The sequence below is a fragment of the Rhinatrema bivittatum genome, chromosome 3, assembly GCF_901001135.1.
Source record: "Rhinatrema bivittatum chromosome 3, aRhiBiv1.1, whole genome shotgun sequence".
NCBI lineage: Eukaryota > Metazoa > Chordata > Amphibia > Gymnophiona > Rhinatrematidae > Rhinatrema > Rhinatrema bivittatum.
Genome location: NC_042617.1, coordinates 416,621,848 through 416,640,269, shown reverse-complemented (window position 1 = coordinate 416,640,269; position 18,422 = coordinate 416,621,848). Strand labels below are relative to the sequence as shown.

At 46.5% G+C, this 18,422-nt stretch overlaps 1 protein-coding gene across 3 annotated transcripts in view; it reads left to right on the top strand.

Annotated features, from left to right (window-relative positions):
• FBXO9 (F-box protein 9) overlaps positions 1–18,422 on the top strand; it is a 244,069-nt gene that overhangs the window by 41,173 nt on the left and 184,474 nt on the right. For 2 of the 3 annotated variants that reach the window (XM_029595721.1, XM_029595719.1), the window contains one exon: positions 9,158–9,218. In XM_029595721.1, coding sequence (XP_029451581.1) covers positions 9,158–9,218 — 61 coding nt within the window. The remainder of the gene's footprint in view (positions 1–9,157; positions 9,219–18,422) is intronic. The other variant, XM_029595720.1, reaches the window with a different exon arrangement.

The following is an 18,422-nucleotide window of genomic DNA, read 5'->3' as shown; positions in this document are numbered from 1 at the left end:
TCCGGGGCAATCCGGGAAACTACAGACCGGTTAGCCTGACTTCAGTGCCAGGAAAAATAGTGGAACGTGTTCTAAGCATCAAAATCAAAGAACATAGAGAAAGACATGGTTTAATGGAACAAAGTCAACATGGCTTTACCCAGGGCAAGTCTTGCCTCACAAATCTGCTTCACGTTTTTGAAGGAGTTAATAAACACATGGATAAAGGTGAACCGGTAGATGTAGTATACTTGGATTTTCAGAAGGCGTTTGACAAAGTACCCTCATGAGAGGCTTCTAGGAAAAGTAAAAAGTCAGGGGATAGGTGGCGATGTCCTTTCGTGGATTGCAAACTGGCTAAAAGACAGGAAACAGAGAGTAGGATTAAATGGACAATTTTCTCAGTGGAAGGGAGTGGACAGTGGAGTGCCTCAGGGATCTGTATTGGGACCCTTACTTTTCAATATATTTATAAATAATCTGGAAAGAAATACGACGAGTGAGATAATCAAATTTGCAGATGACACAAAATTGTTCAGAGTAGTTAAATCACAAGCAGATTGTGATAAATTGCAGGAAGACCTTGTGAGACTGGAAAATTGGGCATCCAAATGGCAGATGAAATTTAATGTGGATAAGTGCAAGGTGATGCATATAGGGAAAAATAAACCCATGCTATAATTACACAATTTTGGGTTCCATATTAGGTGCTACAACCCAAGAAAGAGATCTAGGCGTCATAGTGGATAACACATTGAAATCATCGGTTTCAGTGTGCTGCGGCAGTCAAAAAAGCAAACAGAATATTGGGAATGATTAGAAAGGGAATGGTGAATAAAACGGAAAATGTCATAATGCCTCTGTATCGCTCCATGGTGAGACCGCACCTTGAATACTGTGTACATTTCTGGTCGCTGCATCTCAAAAAAGATATAATTGCGATGGAGAAGGTACAGAGAAGGGCTACCAAAATGATAAGGGGAATGGAACAGCTCCACTATGAGGAAAGACTAAAGAGGTTAGGACTTTTCAGCTTGGAGAAGAGACTGCTGAGGGGGGAGATGATAGAGATGTTTAAAATTATGAGAGGTCTAGAACGGGTAGATGTGAATCGGTTATTTACTCTTTCGGATAGTAGAAAGACTAGGGGGCTCCATGAAGTTAGCATGGGGCACATTTAAAACTAATCGGAGAAAGTTCTTTTTCACTCAACGCACAATTAAACTCTGGAATTTGTTGCCAGAGGATGTGGTTAGTGCAGTTAGTATAGCTATGTTTAAAAAAGGATTGGATAAGTTCTTGGAGGAGAAGTCCATTACTTGCTATTCAGTTCACTTAGAGAATAGCCACTGCCATTAGCAATGGTAACATGGAATAGACTTAGTTTTTTGGGTACTTGCCAGGTTCTTATGGCCTGGATTGGCCACTGTTGGAAACAGGATGCTGGGCTTGATGAACCCTTGGTCTGACCCAGTATGGCATTTTCTTATGTTCTTAAGGGCGCCGGTCGCTCAGCCACGCTCTCAACTGTGCCGGGCGCATAAGTAAAACCCTTGCGCAGAGCGGCGCGTGCATCTCTCTGCGAGCGCAACTGACCTACATGTACAACTTCGGCGCACCAGGAGCGCATACTCAGCCTCCCGGCGTACGCTTGAACACACAAACGAGTTTCTTTCGGCGCACACAAACCATGGCACCATCGGACAAGAAGCTTAAGGCCCAGGGCCTCTGCCCAGCATGCCACATTAGAGCGGTGCAGCATGAAGAGGCCACGGCCTTGTGCATACGCTGCAAGGAGGCCCTGGGTGATCCAGCCCAAGGTCCTCCCCAGCCAATATGGGGAATCTGGTTCCACCGACAGTACACTGGACCTCGCTACTCCCAGCAGGAGCCTCCCTCAAACGGGGCTTCCCAGGGACTCAGTGCCTCACAATTTAGACCCAGCATCTTTCTCCTGGGTAGAATTCTTCAAAGGCCTACATACCTTCGTCCACATACAACTGGTGCCTACGATGACATAGCCACAGCCTTCCCCAGAGGCCCCTAATGTCCCGGGACCCTCTAAACCCAGAGAAGTGCCTTGCCCGCCCCAAAGCCCCAGCTTTGGGGACATGGACACTTCGGATGAGGGTCAAGACTCCCTGGAGGAAGGAGAAATCCCTCCAGGAGCGGAACCCTACCGAACCATGAGGCAGTTCTTCGCCAAAGACGAGCTTTCAGACCTTGTGGCGGACAGCTTGAAAGAGCTCGCCATCCCAGGCACAAGTGCTACAGGGGAACCGAAGACGAACCCCCTCCTCGAGGGACTCAGTCAGGCCTCCCGCCATTTCCCTTTGCTGCAAGCTGTCAAACAGCTGATTGACCTGGAAATGGGACTCTCCAGAGGCCACGTTCAAAGGGGGGCGGACCCTGGCAGCCACGTACCTCCTGGGCCCCGCAGCAAAAGATCTCCTGGCATTCCCCAAAGTGGATGCCATGGCCTGCGCGGTCACTAAGCACACTACCATCCCAGTCGAGAGAGGAGCGGCACTCAAGGATGCCCAGGACAGATGTCTGGAATCCATACTCAGTCATTCGACGTATCAGCTATGTCACTACAGATCACGGCCTGCTGCGCTGTGGTGACACGCGCCTGTTTATCAAAGATCAGGAACGCCACCACACCTGTTGAAGCACTAGAACCAGGAGTATTATTCCTCACGGATGCGACGTCCGACCTGGTGCGTACTGCAGCCAGAGGCATCTCGTCCTTGGTGGCAGCAAGAAGCTGGTCAGCTGACGCAACTTACAAGACTATGCTCACGAGAATGCCCTGTAAGGGAACCCTCCTGTTCAGAAGCGAACTGGAAAAGTTAGCCTACAAATTAGGCGAATCCCAGTACCTTGGCTACCGGAGGACAAGAACAAGAGAAGCCAGCACCCCTCCCACTGAACATCTAAGGGCAGGGGATCACAGCGCTTCAAACCATACAAAAATACATATCAAGCATCTCGCCCTGCAGGCAGGGGCCAGTCCTTTCAGAACAAACACAGCAGAAGGGGAGCCGGCTCTGGCCCAGGCCCTAGCCACACCCCACAATGAAATCAGCCGGCCCATCCACAGGAAGAAGCCATTGGGGGCAGGCTTACCCTATTGTACCAAAGATGGGTCGAGATAATTTTGGACAAGTGGGTCCTAACCATCATTCGAGAGGGATATTATCTGGACTTCCACAACATTCCTCCGGAGAAATTTGTGAAATCTCCCTGCCACGACCTCTCCAAAAGGAGTGCAGTGGAAACCACGCTGACCAAATTGCTCACCTTAAAGGCCATAACACCGGTGCCCATGCAACAAAATACTGGGCACTATTCCATCTATTTTATCATTCCCAAGAAAGAGGGTACATTCCGACCCATTCTGGATCTCAAGTCTGCCAACCGTCACCTGAAGGTCCCTCGCTTCTGCATGGAAACCCTTCGCTCAGTCATAGGAGCGATACAGCTGGGAGAATTCCTCAGATCCCTGGATCTGTCAGGAGCCTACCTGCACAACCCGGTCCACCACAAGCATCAGCGTTTTCTTCGCTTCGCGATCCTAGACCACCACGACCAGTTCCGGGCACTATCCTTCGGGCTAGCCACAGCTCCCCCGAATGTTCACCAAAATCATGGTTGTAGTGGTGGCGACACTGCGGAAAGAAGGAATCTTCGTACACCAATATCTGGACGATTGGCTGATCAGAGCAAAATCCCCAGAGGAAAGCCATCAGGCAACCAACAGAGTCAAAACTCTACTGGAGAACCTCTGGTGGGTGGTCAATACAAACAAGAGCAGTCTGCAGCCCTCCCAATCTCTGGAATACCTGGGGAGTCAGGTCAGACACCAGACAAGACAAGGTTATTCTGACTCCTACAAGGAGAACAAAGCTGATGAACCAGTTGCGAAACCTGTTAATCAGTCTTCGCCCCAAGGTGTGGGACTACCTCCAAGTCCTCGGCCTCATGTCATCCAAACTGGAAGTGGTCCCATGGGCAAGAGCGCACATGCGGCCCCTACAGCGTTCCCTGCTGTCACAATGGAATCCGATGTCCCAGAATTACTCTGTTTGACTACAGTTCCCAGAGGAGGTTCGAACCCAGCTACAGTGGTGGCTGCAAGAAGACCACCTGAGCAAGGGAGTAAGGCTATCCCCACTGACCTGGATCCTGCTCACTACAGATGCGAGTCTACGAGGGTGGGGAGCCCACTGCCAAGAACTGACCACCCAGGGGCAATGGGACAAGGAAGAGTCGGAATGGAGCATCAACTGACTGGAAGCACGGGCAGTCAGGCTAGCCTGCCTGCGGTTCAGTTACAGACTCCGGGGCGAATCGGTCAGTCATGTCGGACAACTCCACAATAATGGCCTACATCAACTGACAGGGAGGAACCAGAAGCCAACAGGTGTCCCTGGAAATAGAACCCCTAATGGAGTGGGCGGAATCAAACCTACAAGAGATCTCAGCTGCCCAGATCGCGGGAAAAGACATCACTGCGGACTACCTCAGCAGAGAAAGTCTAGACCCAGGGGAATGGAGGCTGTTGGCCACAGCCTTCCAGTTGATAGTAAACCGCTGGGGGACACCAGCCATGGACCTCCTGGCAACCCGGTCCAATGCCCAAGTTCCCAACTTCTTCAGTCGCAGAAGGGACCCACAATCCCAAGGGATCGATGCCCTCCTCCAGATCTGGCCACAGGAAGTCCAGCTATATGCCTTTCCTCCGTGGCCGCTACTGGGTGGGATCATCCACAGGATACAACACCACAGGGACCAGTACTTCTAGTGGCCCCGGACTGGCCAAGAAGGCCATGGTACGCAGACATGCGAAGACTACTGACAGGGAGCCCTCTTCCTCTACCTCCACACAGGGATCTGCTCCAACAAGGCCCGATCCTCCACGAAGACCCAACTCTATTCTCACTTACGGTCTGGCCATTGAGAGGACACGCCTGAAGAAGAGCGGATACTCGGGGGTGGTGATTGACACTCTGCTCCGAGCACGCAAGTTTTCCACATCTCTAACCTACATACGAATATGGTGAATATTCGAAGCCTGGTGTGAAGACCGCGACATCCTCCCATGGACAGTCAAAATCCCCATGATTCTGGAATTCCTGCAGAACAGCCTACAGAAGGGGTTGTCCCTCAACTCCATCAAAGTACAGGTGGCCGCGTTGGCCTGCTACAGAGCCCAGGTGGAGGGCTCTGTAGCAGGCCTGCTTCCTAAAAGGGGTCAAGCAGATCTGACCACCCTAAAGTGGCCGGTACCCTTATGGAATCTCAATCTAATCTTAGATTTCCTAGCAGGAGCCTCCTTCAGACCCACCCGCGACCTGTCCCTCAGACTACTATCTTTGAAGACTGCATTTCTAGTGGCAATCTTTTTGGCCCATCGCACCTCCGAGCTCCAGGCACTGTCCTGTCGAGAACCGTTCCTCAGGTTCACACCGGGATCCATACAGCTACGTACGGTCCCCTCCTTCCTACCAAAAGTGGTTTCTCACTTCCATCTAAACCAAACCATCTCGCTACCATCGCCAGAGGAGCATAAGGACTTGGAGGGATCTCACCGCCTTTGCCATCTTAACATCTGCAGATTCCTAATCCAATACCTGGAAAAGTCGCAATCCGTACAAAAGACGGACCACCTCTTCGTCCTTCACAGCGGAAAGAAACAAGGGGAAGCAGCCTCACGGACAACCCTAGTCCGCTGGATCAAAGAAGTTAAGGCAGCCTAAGTAGAGGCAGGCAAGCCTCCACCTCTACAAGTCAAGGCCCATTCCACTAGAGCCCAGGCAGTGTCTTGGGCGGAAACAAAGATGCTGTCACCCATCAAGATCTGTCGGGTGGAGATATGGTCCTCCATTCATACCTTCTCTAGGTTCTATCGCCTAGATGTTCAGGCTCGGGAGGACACAGCATTCGCAAGGGCAATACTAAGTGGGCCATGGGCAGCCTCCCACCCAGTTTGGGAATAGCTTTTGTACATCCCATTGGTCCTGAAACCATCTGCTACATGCTAGGAAATGGAGAAATGACTTACCTGATAATTTTGTTTTTCTTAGTGTAGACAGATGGACTCAGCATCCTACCCGCGGCTGCTGACAATCACGGAACCCTCGGGGGACAATCCCCCGAGAACAAGACAAACACGGGTAAGCCAAGCTTTCCTCTAATTAGGACACCCATACCTACCGGGTTGTCGGTGTTTTTTCAGTTGAGTACACTGGCGGTCTCCAGCTATAACCATATCAACCAGTTCAAGTTAATCAAGTTATTCAGTCACACATATATCCACAATTGCTTTTCGAAGAGAATATTGAAGAGCATGGCATCTCGCAGGGGTATATGTACTAGGGCTGACGTCAGATTGAAATCTGATCAGTCCTCCAACTGCTATTCAGGAGCACACTATACCATTGGTCCTGAGTCCATCTGCCTACACTAAGGAAAACGAAATTATCAGGTAAGTAATTTCTCCATTTTTCAATTTACCAGAAGAGAATTTCAAGAAGAGCAGGGTTGCAAACCTGTTGTGTAGCACCTCTGTGTTTTGTGAATCCCAGCTATGAATTGTGGATAAACTTCAGGGGAAACAGTCTCACAGTCTCAAGTCCAGATTGCTTGAAGGCAGGCACATGGCATTTGTACTGAGGCATGATTTTTGGGTTTGTAGGCACTGTGTAGGGTGTGAAATATTTACTTTAGTATAATTTTCTCTAGATGAATTGATGAGTCTATGCTTGTGTAAAGGATGAGAATTTTAATGAAAGTTAAAGCTGCCTGATCTTCCAGTGATGTGCTAAAGGGTTTTCCCCCTTTTTTTTTGTCTGTTTGGAGGGGAAAACTCAATGTCTGGTGATAAACCAAAGATGATCGTTTTTTACAGCAATGTTCACTCTAGGGATACGATAACTGTGTGCAAAAACTTTTGCTTGTGAGCAAAAATGTTTGGTTTCTTTATCATGTGAGCACTACTTTCTTTCCAAAACACATATCAATTTTATGCTCACAGCAACATTGTCCTTAAAGGGAACATTAATAGCAGTATACACACTCCCACCCACCCACCCACACACACACTAACACACTTGCTTATTCGCTCTCATACTCTCTCACATATACATGCTTATTCTCACAAAAACACACCCTCTCATTCCTTTCATTCACTCCCCGGACTCTTATGCACACTCACTCAATTCTCCTCCTCTTCCACACACATACTCCTCTCAGTAACTGCAAACCCTTCACTACCAAACACTTTGAGAAGTAACATAAACCCCTGCAAAAATAAAGACACTTAGAAACTTCCATATACCATACCAGTACCATCTCAGGACTCAAACAGCAGCAGCCTTATCTATGACATGGCAGCTCTAGAACACTAATACACCACCTACTGGGGTTTACAGAACAAGATGTGCTGCTTCAAAGCTCCATAGAAAAAAAACAAAACTTTTTTTTTTTTTTAATCAATTGTTCTCAGACTATTTTTCATATTTCCTTCCTCGGTCTTTTACCAATTTGTTTCTTTTTTTTCTTCTGTTAAAGAATGTTAAAGTAATATACTGTTTCTTCTCTTTCTATATATATATATATATATGTCTCTCTCTCTCTCAAGAAGAAGAAGAAACAGGACACAGGCTCTCACACATACACACGGCTCTTACTTTAACATTCTGTCTCACTTAAACACAATCATGCAGACTCGCTGTCTCTCTTTAGAGCCTCAGCCTCCCACTTCTGGGCGACCTCTGTCACAGACGGTTCCATTTCTGCACATGGGCCAAGGCTCCTCCTTCATTCCTGTGCGGCTCTGGCAAATTTCTTTTCTTCCAGGCTGTGTGGGCAGGAGGAGGAAGCAGCACCTGCAAGTTTTTGGGGCCTCTTTTTCTTTTTTTTTTTTTTTTTTTTGTAGTGGTATGGGCTCCACCACGGCCCCGCCAGTTTCCTACTCACTTCAGGCTCTGGTGGGATGGGCTCCACCTTTGTCCCACCAGTCTTCCTGCACTGGGCATATAAAAGCTGTGTGAGTACACAGCGTTGAAGAGAACAGTGTTAATACTTGCATTTTTGGGGATTTAATTACTTGCCTTTCCAAATTGGAGCTCAGAGTGAGCTATAATTTAGGTACAGAAGGTAGTTCCCTGCCCCAGAGAACTTGCACTCTTAAGGTTTTTTAACCTGAGACAATCTACTTGCATAAGGGAACGGTCCTTGAGAAGCAGGATTTGAGCCCTGGCTTCTTTGGATCTCAGCTGTATCACTAGGCGTAGTTCTTCCACGTGTTCACGAGCACAATAAAAGTAACCATTGAGAAGTTTTGTGTGCAGCTTGAGTAGGGTAAGTGATTAATGCCACTTAGTATACTGGGTATAAATATTCCCAGCATGATTGCGATGCTAAAGTTTCGAATTGCTAATGTGACTGTATGAGAGGAACATGGGCAAGTTCTCTGCACTCCTCGCTGAGTGCTCAGGCCAACTCCAAAAGTTTTAATTCATTTTTTTTTGAGTGATTATAACATTCTGAAGTCGTTTGTGTTCTAATAGATCTTTCTAGATCTCTTTATCCAGTCTCCTGAAGGTGAATACCTAGTGATATGTCTGTGTACTCTGGACCCAGAAATGACTTGATCCTCTGATAAAATCTAGTTTCTTCCATGTTTTTGAATAATTTCATGTGTCTGCTCTAATCTCCCTGACTGCTGATCCCCTGTACATCCAATAAAAAGTGTTTACTATATTAATATAGATATTGCTCTGTATGTTTGTAATCAAAATTACTTTGGGGTTTTCTGTATTGGACTGAAAGGCTATTACATGTATTATGTGCATATTCTGTAAATCTGTACTAGACATGGCCTAGAGAAATGGCATAAATTGTTTTTGAGGGCTCTGTGGAGAGAGATCAAGGGGGTTTTTATGATAATTCTGTTTGATAACTGGGAACACTTGTAGGAGAGTTATTATGCTCAGCCTCTGAATGTATAACGCTGCAGCTCTTCAGGTGTTAACAACTGCAGTGCTTTATGGTGTTAACCTATAGGCCTTAATCTTGGATTCCTAGGTGGATGCTTTTTATCTAGTTTGTATTCTTTTACAACTGCTTTTCCACAGCCAAACCTTTACTGTTGCTTGTGTAATTTATTAAGCAGGCAAGAGAGTTGTTCCTGAAAGCAGCGGAACAAGAACAAAATGGAGCTCTTTATGAAGGTATAGTGCTGCCCTTCAATTAATATTGGGTTCTTGGAGTATTTACAACTGTCCTGAAAATCATATGAGATATTTGGAGCTGTAAAGAGGTGAATTAGTTGAGTCTTAGAAACTCTGACTTTTGTTTCATAACTAAAAACTAGAAGAGGGGATCTCAACTCAGTCCTCAGGACACATGAGTGGAGGAGGTAGCCTAATAGCACAGTGGGCTACAAACCAGGAAAACCAGGGTTCAAATCAGACTGCCGCTCTTTGTGACTTTGGGCAAGTCACTTTACCCTCTATTTCATCAGGAACAAACTTAAGACTTGATTTACTAAGGCATTTCTCCCATTCTATGACTATGGAAAATGCCTTGATGAATCAGACTCTTAGGGGCCGATGCAATAAATATGCGCAGAAAGCTGGCGCTGAACAGTCTGCACCCGCTTTCTTAATGCCCCCCCAGGCGTCCCCCCCCTCGGGGGCACCATTCAATATTTAAATTAGGGGGTCGCGTTAGCAAGGAGGTGCTAAGGTGACTTGTGTGCCCCTAGCACCTCCTTGCTAACTAGAACCTGATCGGCGTTGGCCGTCCGCTGGTTAGGAAAACAGAAGCCGAGTTTATCGGTGTCTGTCTTCCTAAAAGCTGTACAGCCGCACAGCCAGGGGTTCAGGAAACTGACGCTTGTCAGTGCCTTTTTTTTTTTAAAATTTAGTTTTGTTTTTCCTTGCTACTTAATTTCGCAACGATATTAGGAAGCAGGCAGTACAGAAAAGCAGTTTTTTCTGCTTTTCTTTACTAGTTTTAAGAGCGCTAAGCTATTAACGCCTGCTCCAGGCAGACGTTAATTTCTGATTGCTAAATGTATGTCCTAGATGCGCCTTTTTTGCATCGGGAGTGAATACCTATTAGTGCTCATCACATGCAAATCCATGTGAATGAGGCTATTAGATTCACTCCGTGTTGGATGCGCGTTGTAGAGGCGCATTGTAGAGGCGCTATTCCCCTTATTTCATAAGGGGATTAGTTGGCGCTTACACAACCCGTGTCCAACTGCGGGTTATACAGTGTGCTCGGCCCCTTATATTGTAAGTCGTCTGGGGATAGGGAAATAGCTGCAAATACGTAAATGTAATCCACTTTGAAGTGCTGAAGAGCAGAATATAAAAAGAATAAACAATCCAACCAGTCTAGTTTTTCTGTTTATCCTTAACGAATATGTATCAGGTAAATTTGCATGCATTGCCTTTATTGTATTGTGGTTATCCTGAAAACCCGACTGATTGGATGTGCCCCAAGTTTGGGGCACACAGTTTGAAAACTGTTGAACTAGGTCAACTATAAACTCAGCTGTGATTTGGTGGGAGAGGGATGATGCAGCTCTTGCTTGATGTATTTTTGACTTGTATTTTCATCTCTGAAGTTTTTTGCTGTTCTGGAATAACTTCCATATTTTTTATGAAATTTCTTTGTATACCAGATGTATATTTTCCCCTTTCCTCTATCCCCACATCCTGGACAGTATACCCAGTAAGTTCTGGAGTCTTCGCCAACCTGATGACTAAATGGGAGTGCTCGGTGATACTTCTCAGTGTCACACTATGGCCAGCAGGGGTTGCTATACTAGCAGTGGTCATCTCCCCCTCTGCAAAGTACAACCTGAGCCACAGAGCTAGCCCAAATATCCATATTTGCAAAATGTGGTGATTTTGAATTTTATTATTTGTTTTGAAACTTGAAATTGTAGGAGCATGGGGAACTTTTGTAACTTATTGAGACAAATTTAAAATTCAGACGCTATCAGTACGACAGAAGGAAAATCTGCTGTAGAAATAATATTTATTTACTGCTGCTTATCTTATTGATGTGAACTGTTCTATCCATCTTTGATAAAGCAAGCGCTAGAGCAGAAATATATATTCTACACACATGGAGGAAGTTAGTGTTTACTACCCTGTACACATGCATTGGGAGACTGGCTTATGTGCCAAGCCCTCAATATGCTGTAATAAGGCCTCCAGAGGCTACTTTGAAAGTGTGTGTAAGGAGTTTATTCATGAAAAAGTGGATTTTGAACCTGAAAATTGATACAGTAGTAAAAAGGAAAAGTTAAGCCAAAATAATGAGACAGCTGAGAGCAAATTAACTTGTGACAGAATGTTATGGTTTCAAGTATGTTCTGCAGTTAAGCTTTGGGATATCAAAGAGTGATTGCTTTTTCAGCAGTAATCATCTCTTTGTATGGGCCAGTGGTTTTGACTTTGAGCATGGTTATTACACTCACTACATTGATATGAACTGTAACATGAATAGACAACTCCCAAGGGCCACAAATGGACTTGGGTTTCACTATAACTATCAACAATATCACTAAACAAGTTTGCTTACCGTAAATGGTGTTTTTCGTAGATAGAGTGAATTAGCCATGTTGTCTTGGGGTACAAGTCATCTGGCAGTGCATGGCTTGGAACCTTCTCAGAATGGCAGAGCTTGGTATTAAAGCTTCCAGACTGTGTCTAGCCAAAATATCTAGAGGCTGCCAGGGAGGTGGGTGGGATCGTATGGCTAATTCACTCTATTTATGGTAAGAAAACTTGCTTTTTTTTTTTCCATCGATAAGCAGAGTGAAATAGCAATGCTGTCTTGGAGTCTGAAGTTGAGGGTTGCTGCCTTCCGAGGAGAAAGTTTGTTAGCCCTTTGTATATCTTCTTTAAATTACTGACCTTATTATGACTATTTGTAACCCATCCACCTAGGTAGCAGTCTCTGAACTCCTGCTGTTGTCAGTACCCTCTACAGTGTCTGGCTCAAAATGTGGACAGAAGGCCATGTTTGGCTTTGCAAATATCAGCTATGGGCACGTTGTTAAGGTGTTCTAAGGAAGATGCGGTCGCTCGAATCTGATGTTTCTTGACTATTCCAGAGAGAGGTGTGGAAGCAGAGTTGTAACAATGACAAATACAAGATTTTAACCAGTTAGCTACAGTTCTTTTGGAGACCGCAATTCCAAGCTTGCTGGGGTTATAGGAGAGAAACAGCTGTTGGGATTTCCTGTGGCCCTAAGTTTTTTCCTTGTAATAAGTGTTTATAATCCAAAGTGTGTAAAGCTTTTTTTTTTTTTCTCATTTTTATGTGGTGTTGAGAAGTATGTTGGTAGGGAGATTGACTCGTTCAGATGCCGATACTACTTTCAGAAAGAATTTTGGATGTGGATGTAGTAGTACCTTGTCATGGAAGAATTGCAGATAAGGAGAAATGTGAACTAGGGCTTCTAGTTCACTGATCCTTTTGGTTGACTGCTACCAAGAATAGAACCTTCCAAGTAAAGTATTTCAGAAGCGCTGTCACTAACGGTTCAAAGGGGCTTGCCATGAGAGCTGTTGGAACTATGCTAATGTCCCAAGATATGGGTGGTTTCAGATTTGGCAGACGTATATGCAGGAAGCCCTTCATGAAGCGAGATTTCAGCAGGTGTGTTGAGAGCCCATCTACCTGGTAGTGGTAAACTGCAATCATCCATGAGTGCACTCTTACAGATGACGTTTGAAGGCCTGTTTTGGACAAATGGTAAAGGTACATGCTAATCCATTTAAAGGAGTAGTTACGGCGAGTGAAGGATTTCCTTGAGGAGAATATCTTCAGTCAACCATGGGAGGGTGTAATGGTTCTAAGACCTGGTGCTCAAATCCAAGAACCGTGGAGGAGGATGGGGTTCCCCATTCTCCTGCGTCAGTAGGTTCGGTTGGTTCTCTAGTAGCTTCAGCGGTTATATTGAGAGTTGTACAAGATATGCATACCATCTCTGTCTTGGCCATGCTGGTGCTATGGGAATAATCTATGCCCAATCCTGGATACACTTTGTATCTTTCAAATTGGAGGAAAGTGTAGAGGTAGACCTTCTAAACCACGAGGAGAAGGAACGCATCCGCGACTCTTTTGGGACTGGATAGAAGAGAGTAAACATTTTACAGTTTTGTGTTGTATTGAGTTGCAAAGAAGTCTATGCAGTTTACCCCACTCGGCGAATATGGTATCGGCTATTGTCTGGTCTAGAGCCCATTTGTGCAGGTGAAAAACTGCTGAGTTTGTACGCTTGAATATTTGCTATTCCCTGATACGTTAGGGCTACCCATTTCCCATATCAGTCGCTTCCGTACATAGGGTCATTTGAACCTGATCCTCCTTGCTTATTTATGTAAATCATGACCACCTGATTGTCTGTGTGAACCATGACTGCTTTTCCCTTTAGGAAATATTCAAATAATACTAAGGCACTGCAGATCGCCCTGAGACCCAGGAGGGTTAACCTGACATGATGCTTCCATTTTTGACCACAGGCCTTGCATCTTGTATTCGAGACTATGTGCTCCCCAACCTGCGATAGAGGCATCCATGGTGAGAATTAGTTCATGATGGGGAGGTCGCAGAGGCACTCCCTCTATCAGGACTTTTGGTTTGAGCCACCAGACTTTTTCATTGAAGTCATAATGAAGACTTTGGCAGGAAAAGAAAGTAGTTGGGGACACCTGACACCATTGTTTTTTCAAGCCCCACTGCAATTTCCATATATGAAGACTGGTGAAAGAAACTACGTGAGGGCTGCTGCGATATGGCCCAGTAGTACTAAGAGTTTGCACTCTGTTCCGGTTTTGCCTTTCAGAGGAAAAGCTAGAAGTAGAAGGCGTTGTGCTCGGTCTTTGGGTAGGAATACTCTTTTTCGTATGGAGTCTATCCTCGCACCTATGAACTGCAAGATTCTGCTTGGCTGGAAGATTGATTTTTCATAATTTGAGGAAGCCTAGCTTCTCCAGGCATTGGATCGTGTTGCAAAGGTCCTTTTGAAGATCTGGCGGGTTGGAGGAAACCATGAGCCAGCCATCCAGGTATGGGAAGATTTGTAATACTTTGTGATGAACGCTAACTAAAGAGAGTAACTTCTATTGCTGGCCCAAAACTTTGGAATTCCATGCCAGAAGAACTTTGAATATTAACAGATAAAAAGAAATTCAAAGCAACTTTAAAACTTGGCTATTCAAAAATGCCTTCTGCTTGACAGAAACACCCAGTTTCCTATGACTCAGATAACCTAAATAAATCTTGAACAATAACCTCCTCCCCTCGCAAACACCTTTAATCTAGCTCTGTTTTCATGTTAGATGTCTATCATTGTATTACTTCTGTTTCTGTGAATATTTATCTACCTTGTAACACTTGCTATATTTATGAATGTTTTACTTGTAAACCATTATGAACTAGTGATTCTAATATGGAATGACAGTATATAAAACATTTAAATACATAAGATGAGCCACAGCCACTGCTAAACATTTTGTGAAGACTCTTGGAGGCAGAGAAGCATCCAAAAGGGAGTACTTTGTATTGGTAATGAATTTTGTCTATTTGGAAACAAAGGTACCGCCAGCATGAAGGGTGGATTGGTATATGCGCATCTGCATCTTTCAGATCGAGTGAGCACAGCTGTATGAAAGGCAATATGGACTTCAGCATTGTCATCTTGAACTTCTCATTTTAGTGTTTTATTGAGAGGATGGAGGTCTAGTATTGGGCGAAGATCTCCCGTACATTTAGGAATAGGAAGTATTAGCAGTAGAATCACTTGCTGCTGTAGGAAGATGGGATGTGTTAAATGGTTCTTTGCACTACTTTGCTCTCTGCTTCTTCAAGAGAGGGATTTGATCACGGTGCCTTATCTGGGATAATCGAGGCAAGCTTGGGGAAGCGTTTAACTGCAAGCGGTAGCCCTGTTGAATTATTTTCAATACCCAGTGGTCTGACGTTATTAGGAACCATACTGAAAGCTGATTGGATACTCTGCCCCTGACAGGAGTAGGTGGCTGTGGCTTGGAATCTCTCAAAAACCCTTTTTTGGGGGGGTTTGTCTGCTGTTGTGGTTTTTGTTGGCTGCGGGCTAGGTTGTTGGTAGACTGGTATCCTATACTGGGTGTATTGTTTGTAGGGCTTTCGTTAAGGGTTTTTTATACTGTGAGAACAGCTGTCTGAGTGGGGTGGGTTGGGTCTATTTGCAGTGTGAGGGATTGTACCGCCACACTTTGTTCTTTTATTTGTGCTACTGTTTCATGGAGCTTGTCCACAAACAAATTATCTCCTAAGCATGGAAGATCTGCTAGTTTTTCGTGCATGTCCTCTCTGATTGCGCTTGCTCGTTACCAGGCGCTCCGATGGGCTGCTATAGAACATGAGGTTCTTGAAGTTGTTTTGAAAGCCTCGTAAACAGAATGGAGGAGATGCCGAATGCTTTCTTCTAGGTCTTTTAGTGGCTGAGGTGGTGTTTGCCAGTCTCAGAGCGTATGAAGGGTTTGAGTTGTAAGCACTCATAAATATACTTCACCTTGTAAAATTGATGCTGCTAAATGCATGAGGTTAACATGGAGCTTTGAAAATTCTTTCTAGCAAAGCATCCAGGATTTTGTTGTCTCTTGCGTGGAGTTTTCAATGTCTTTGCCCTCTTCATGGGCCGATTCCACTATGAACTGATGTGAAGTAATTGCACTGACCATAACATTGAGACTTTTTAAGACAAAATTAAGTCCAATTTTCTGGCTACTGGGAGATTATACTATAGGGACTCCCAAGATTTTAGAAGTATGTAATATAAAACTGTATGAGATGGTAGGGCTGCTGGCACGGAAGGAATGTCCAAGATCTTCAGTATTCTGAAGACTTCCTTGCGGGGATCCAGGATCTTCCTGATTTTTACTTTTAGAGTTTCTTCCATTTTTTTCTACAAATTTAGAATATATCAGATCCTCCAGAAGGGAAACAGTTTTTTTTTTTTTTTGGGGGGGGGGGGGGGGGGTTCCTCTGGTTCATCAGATGGAAGGCCTGTAAATGAGGTCAGTGACAACTGTGGAGAATGGTAAGACAGAGGGGAGTCCGCCTTATCTGGTTCTCCTCTAGTAGCAGGGGAGCCTTCTGGTAATATAGGGCTCCTCAGAGTATCTCTTGTGGGAGAAGAGTAGTTTCTCTCCTATCCTCTCGCCTCTGGTCTGGGACGGGAAAGTGAAGCCTTGGTGGGCTGACGTTTCAGATGCAAGGAGGAGGAAAAAAAACCTCAATTTCCTAGCGTGTAAGCAGATGGACTCAGGACTAATGGGTATAGTGTATTCCTACTAGCAGTTGGAGACGGATCAGATTTCAATCTGACGTCAGCCCCTAGTACATATACCCCTGCAGGAAGAGCAGCTGTTAAGTATTTTCCGTCTCCATAGCAGTTAGGGACTATCTGCAAGCTCTCACTGCGTTCGAACAAATTCAAAGAAGAAAAATCCAATTTTTAAAGAACAAACCTACCTGAAGACGAGCCCCGCTCTCCTGCAGTGATACCCTAGGGTCCCTCCCCCAGTTGAGATTCCCGAGATGATTTCCATGGTCCCTCTGAGGTAAGCCTCGGTCCGGCGGCTGAATTGCAGCGAGGACCTAGCCCCCGACCCTCGGGCACGGCTGAGAGGCAGCGGGTGCATCCTCGAGTGCGACGATGAAGGTATTTGCCCTCTCCCCCCGCAGCCGGAGACCGCCCGGGACGCAACCGGGAAGCGCCGAAGACAAGGTAAGGTAGAAATCTTCTGCTTGAGCAGAGGATCGAGGAGGAGCACAGGTCGCCGGCCGGGACCAGTGCCACCGGGTTGATCCGCCCTAGCAGGGCCAGGCCCCGGTTATTTCCAAGGGTCTACCCACGTGGAGACCCTCTGAGGGGGTCGCCATATTGCCCGTGTGCTCGCCGTCGCCATTTTGGCCCTATTCGCCGCACCATTCGCCGTTGGCCCGAGCGCAACAACTCCAACCTAGGCGCACAAAGCACGTGTGCGCATAGCCTTACACGCACATCAGGTCTTGAGCCGGGCACATATCTATGGCTGGGTGCACAACTACACGCTTACCTTAAGCGCACCTGTGCGCATAAGAAGTTTACGCGCCGACAGCCATGGCACCTCCAGAAACAAAGATAAAAGCTCAAGGCCTCTGCCCAGCATGCCACATCAGAGCCGCACAAAGCGAGGAGGCAGACGCCCTGTGCACCCATTGCGAGGAAGCCCTGGGAGATCCAGTTCAGGGCCAGTCCCCACCCAGGGCCGAGTTCTAGCTCCCTCAGGGGGTGCCCCGGACCTAGCCAGGGGGACCTCCCCACAGACGGGGAATCCCAAGGATCCAGCGCCCCTCAATTTTGATCTCATGGGTGGAGTTCTTCAAGGGGATTCACACCTTTTGTTCAAATGCAAACTGAACCTCTGGCTGTCCAGCCACATGCTCCACCAGAGGACCCTCATGCCCCAGGCCCTTCAAGACCTAGGCACAGGCTTCCACTACCCAGAAGCCCCACCTATGGGGACTCTGACATCTCTGAAGAGGAAGCCGAACCCCTAGAAGAGGGGGAGCTCCCCCCGGGGACAGAGCCTCACCAAAGCATGAGACGCTTCTTCACAAAGGACGAGCTCCCGGACCTGGTCAACCAATGCCTGATGGAGTTCGCTATCCCGGGCCCAGGGACTTCGGGGGATCCTAAACCGAACCCCCTACTGAGGGGTCTCTGGACAGACTTCTCGACATTTCCCTCTGTTACAAGCAGCCACAACAGCTGATTGACCTGGAATTGGAGTGCTCCAGAGTCCACATTCAAAGCCTTGGCAGCCCTGTACCCCCTGGACCCGGCAACCAAAGATCTTCTCGCATGCCCAAGAGTGGGATGCTATGGTCTGTGTGGTCTCTAAACGCACCACTATCCCAGTGGAGAGAGGAGCTGCGCTCAAGGATACACATGACCGGCGTCTGGAGTCCCATCCTCAAACAGTCATTTGAGTGTAGCCGCTATGTTACTACCAAATTGTGGCCTGCTGCACCGTGGTGACACGTGCCTGTTTATCACAAACCAGGAACAACACCCCAGGAGAATACATGGAACCAGCAGTATCATTCCTCGTGGACGCTGCTTCCGACATAGTGCGCACAGTGGCCAGAGGAGTGTCATCTGGCGGTGGTGGCCAGAAGGCAACTCTGGCTCCGAAGCTGGTTGGACAACGCATCTTCCAAAACACACCTCACAAGGATGCCCTTCAAAGGATCCCTCCTGTTCGGCAGCGAACTAGAGAAACTGGCCGACAAATGGGGCGAATCCCCATTGCAGCGCCTGCCGGAGGATAAGACGAAGAGAAATCGGCGACCCTTCCCCAGGTCCTCTAGGGGCA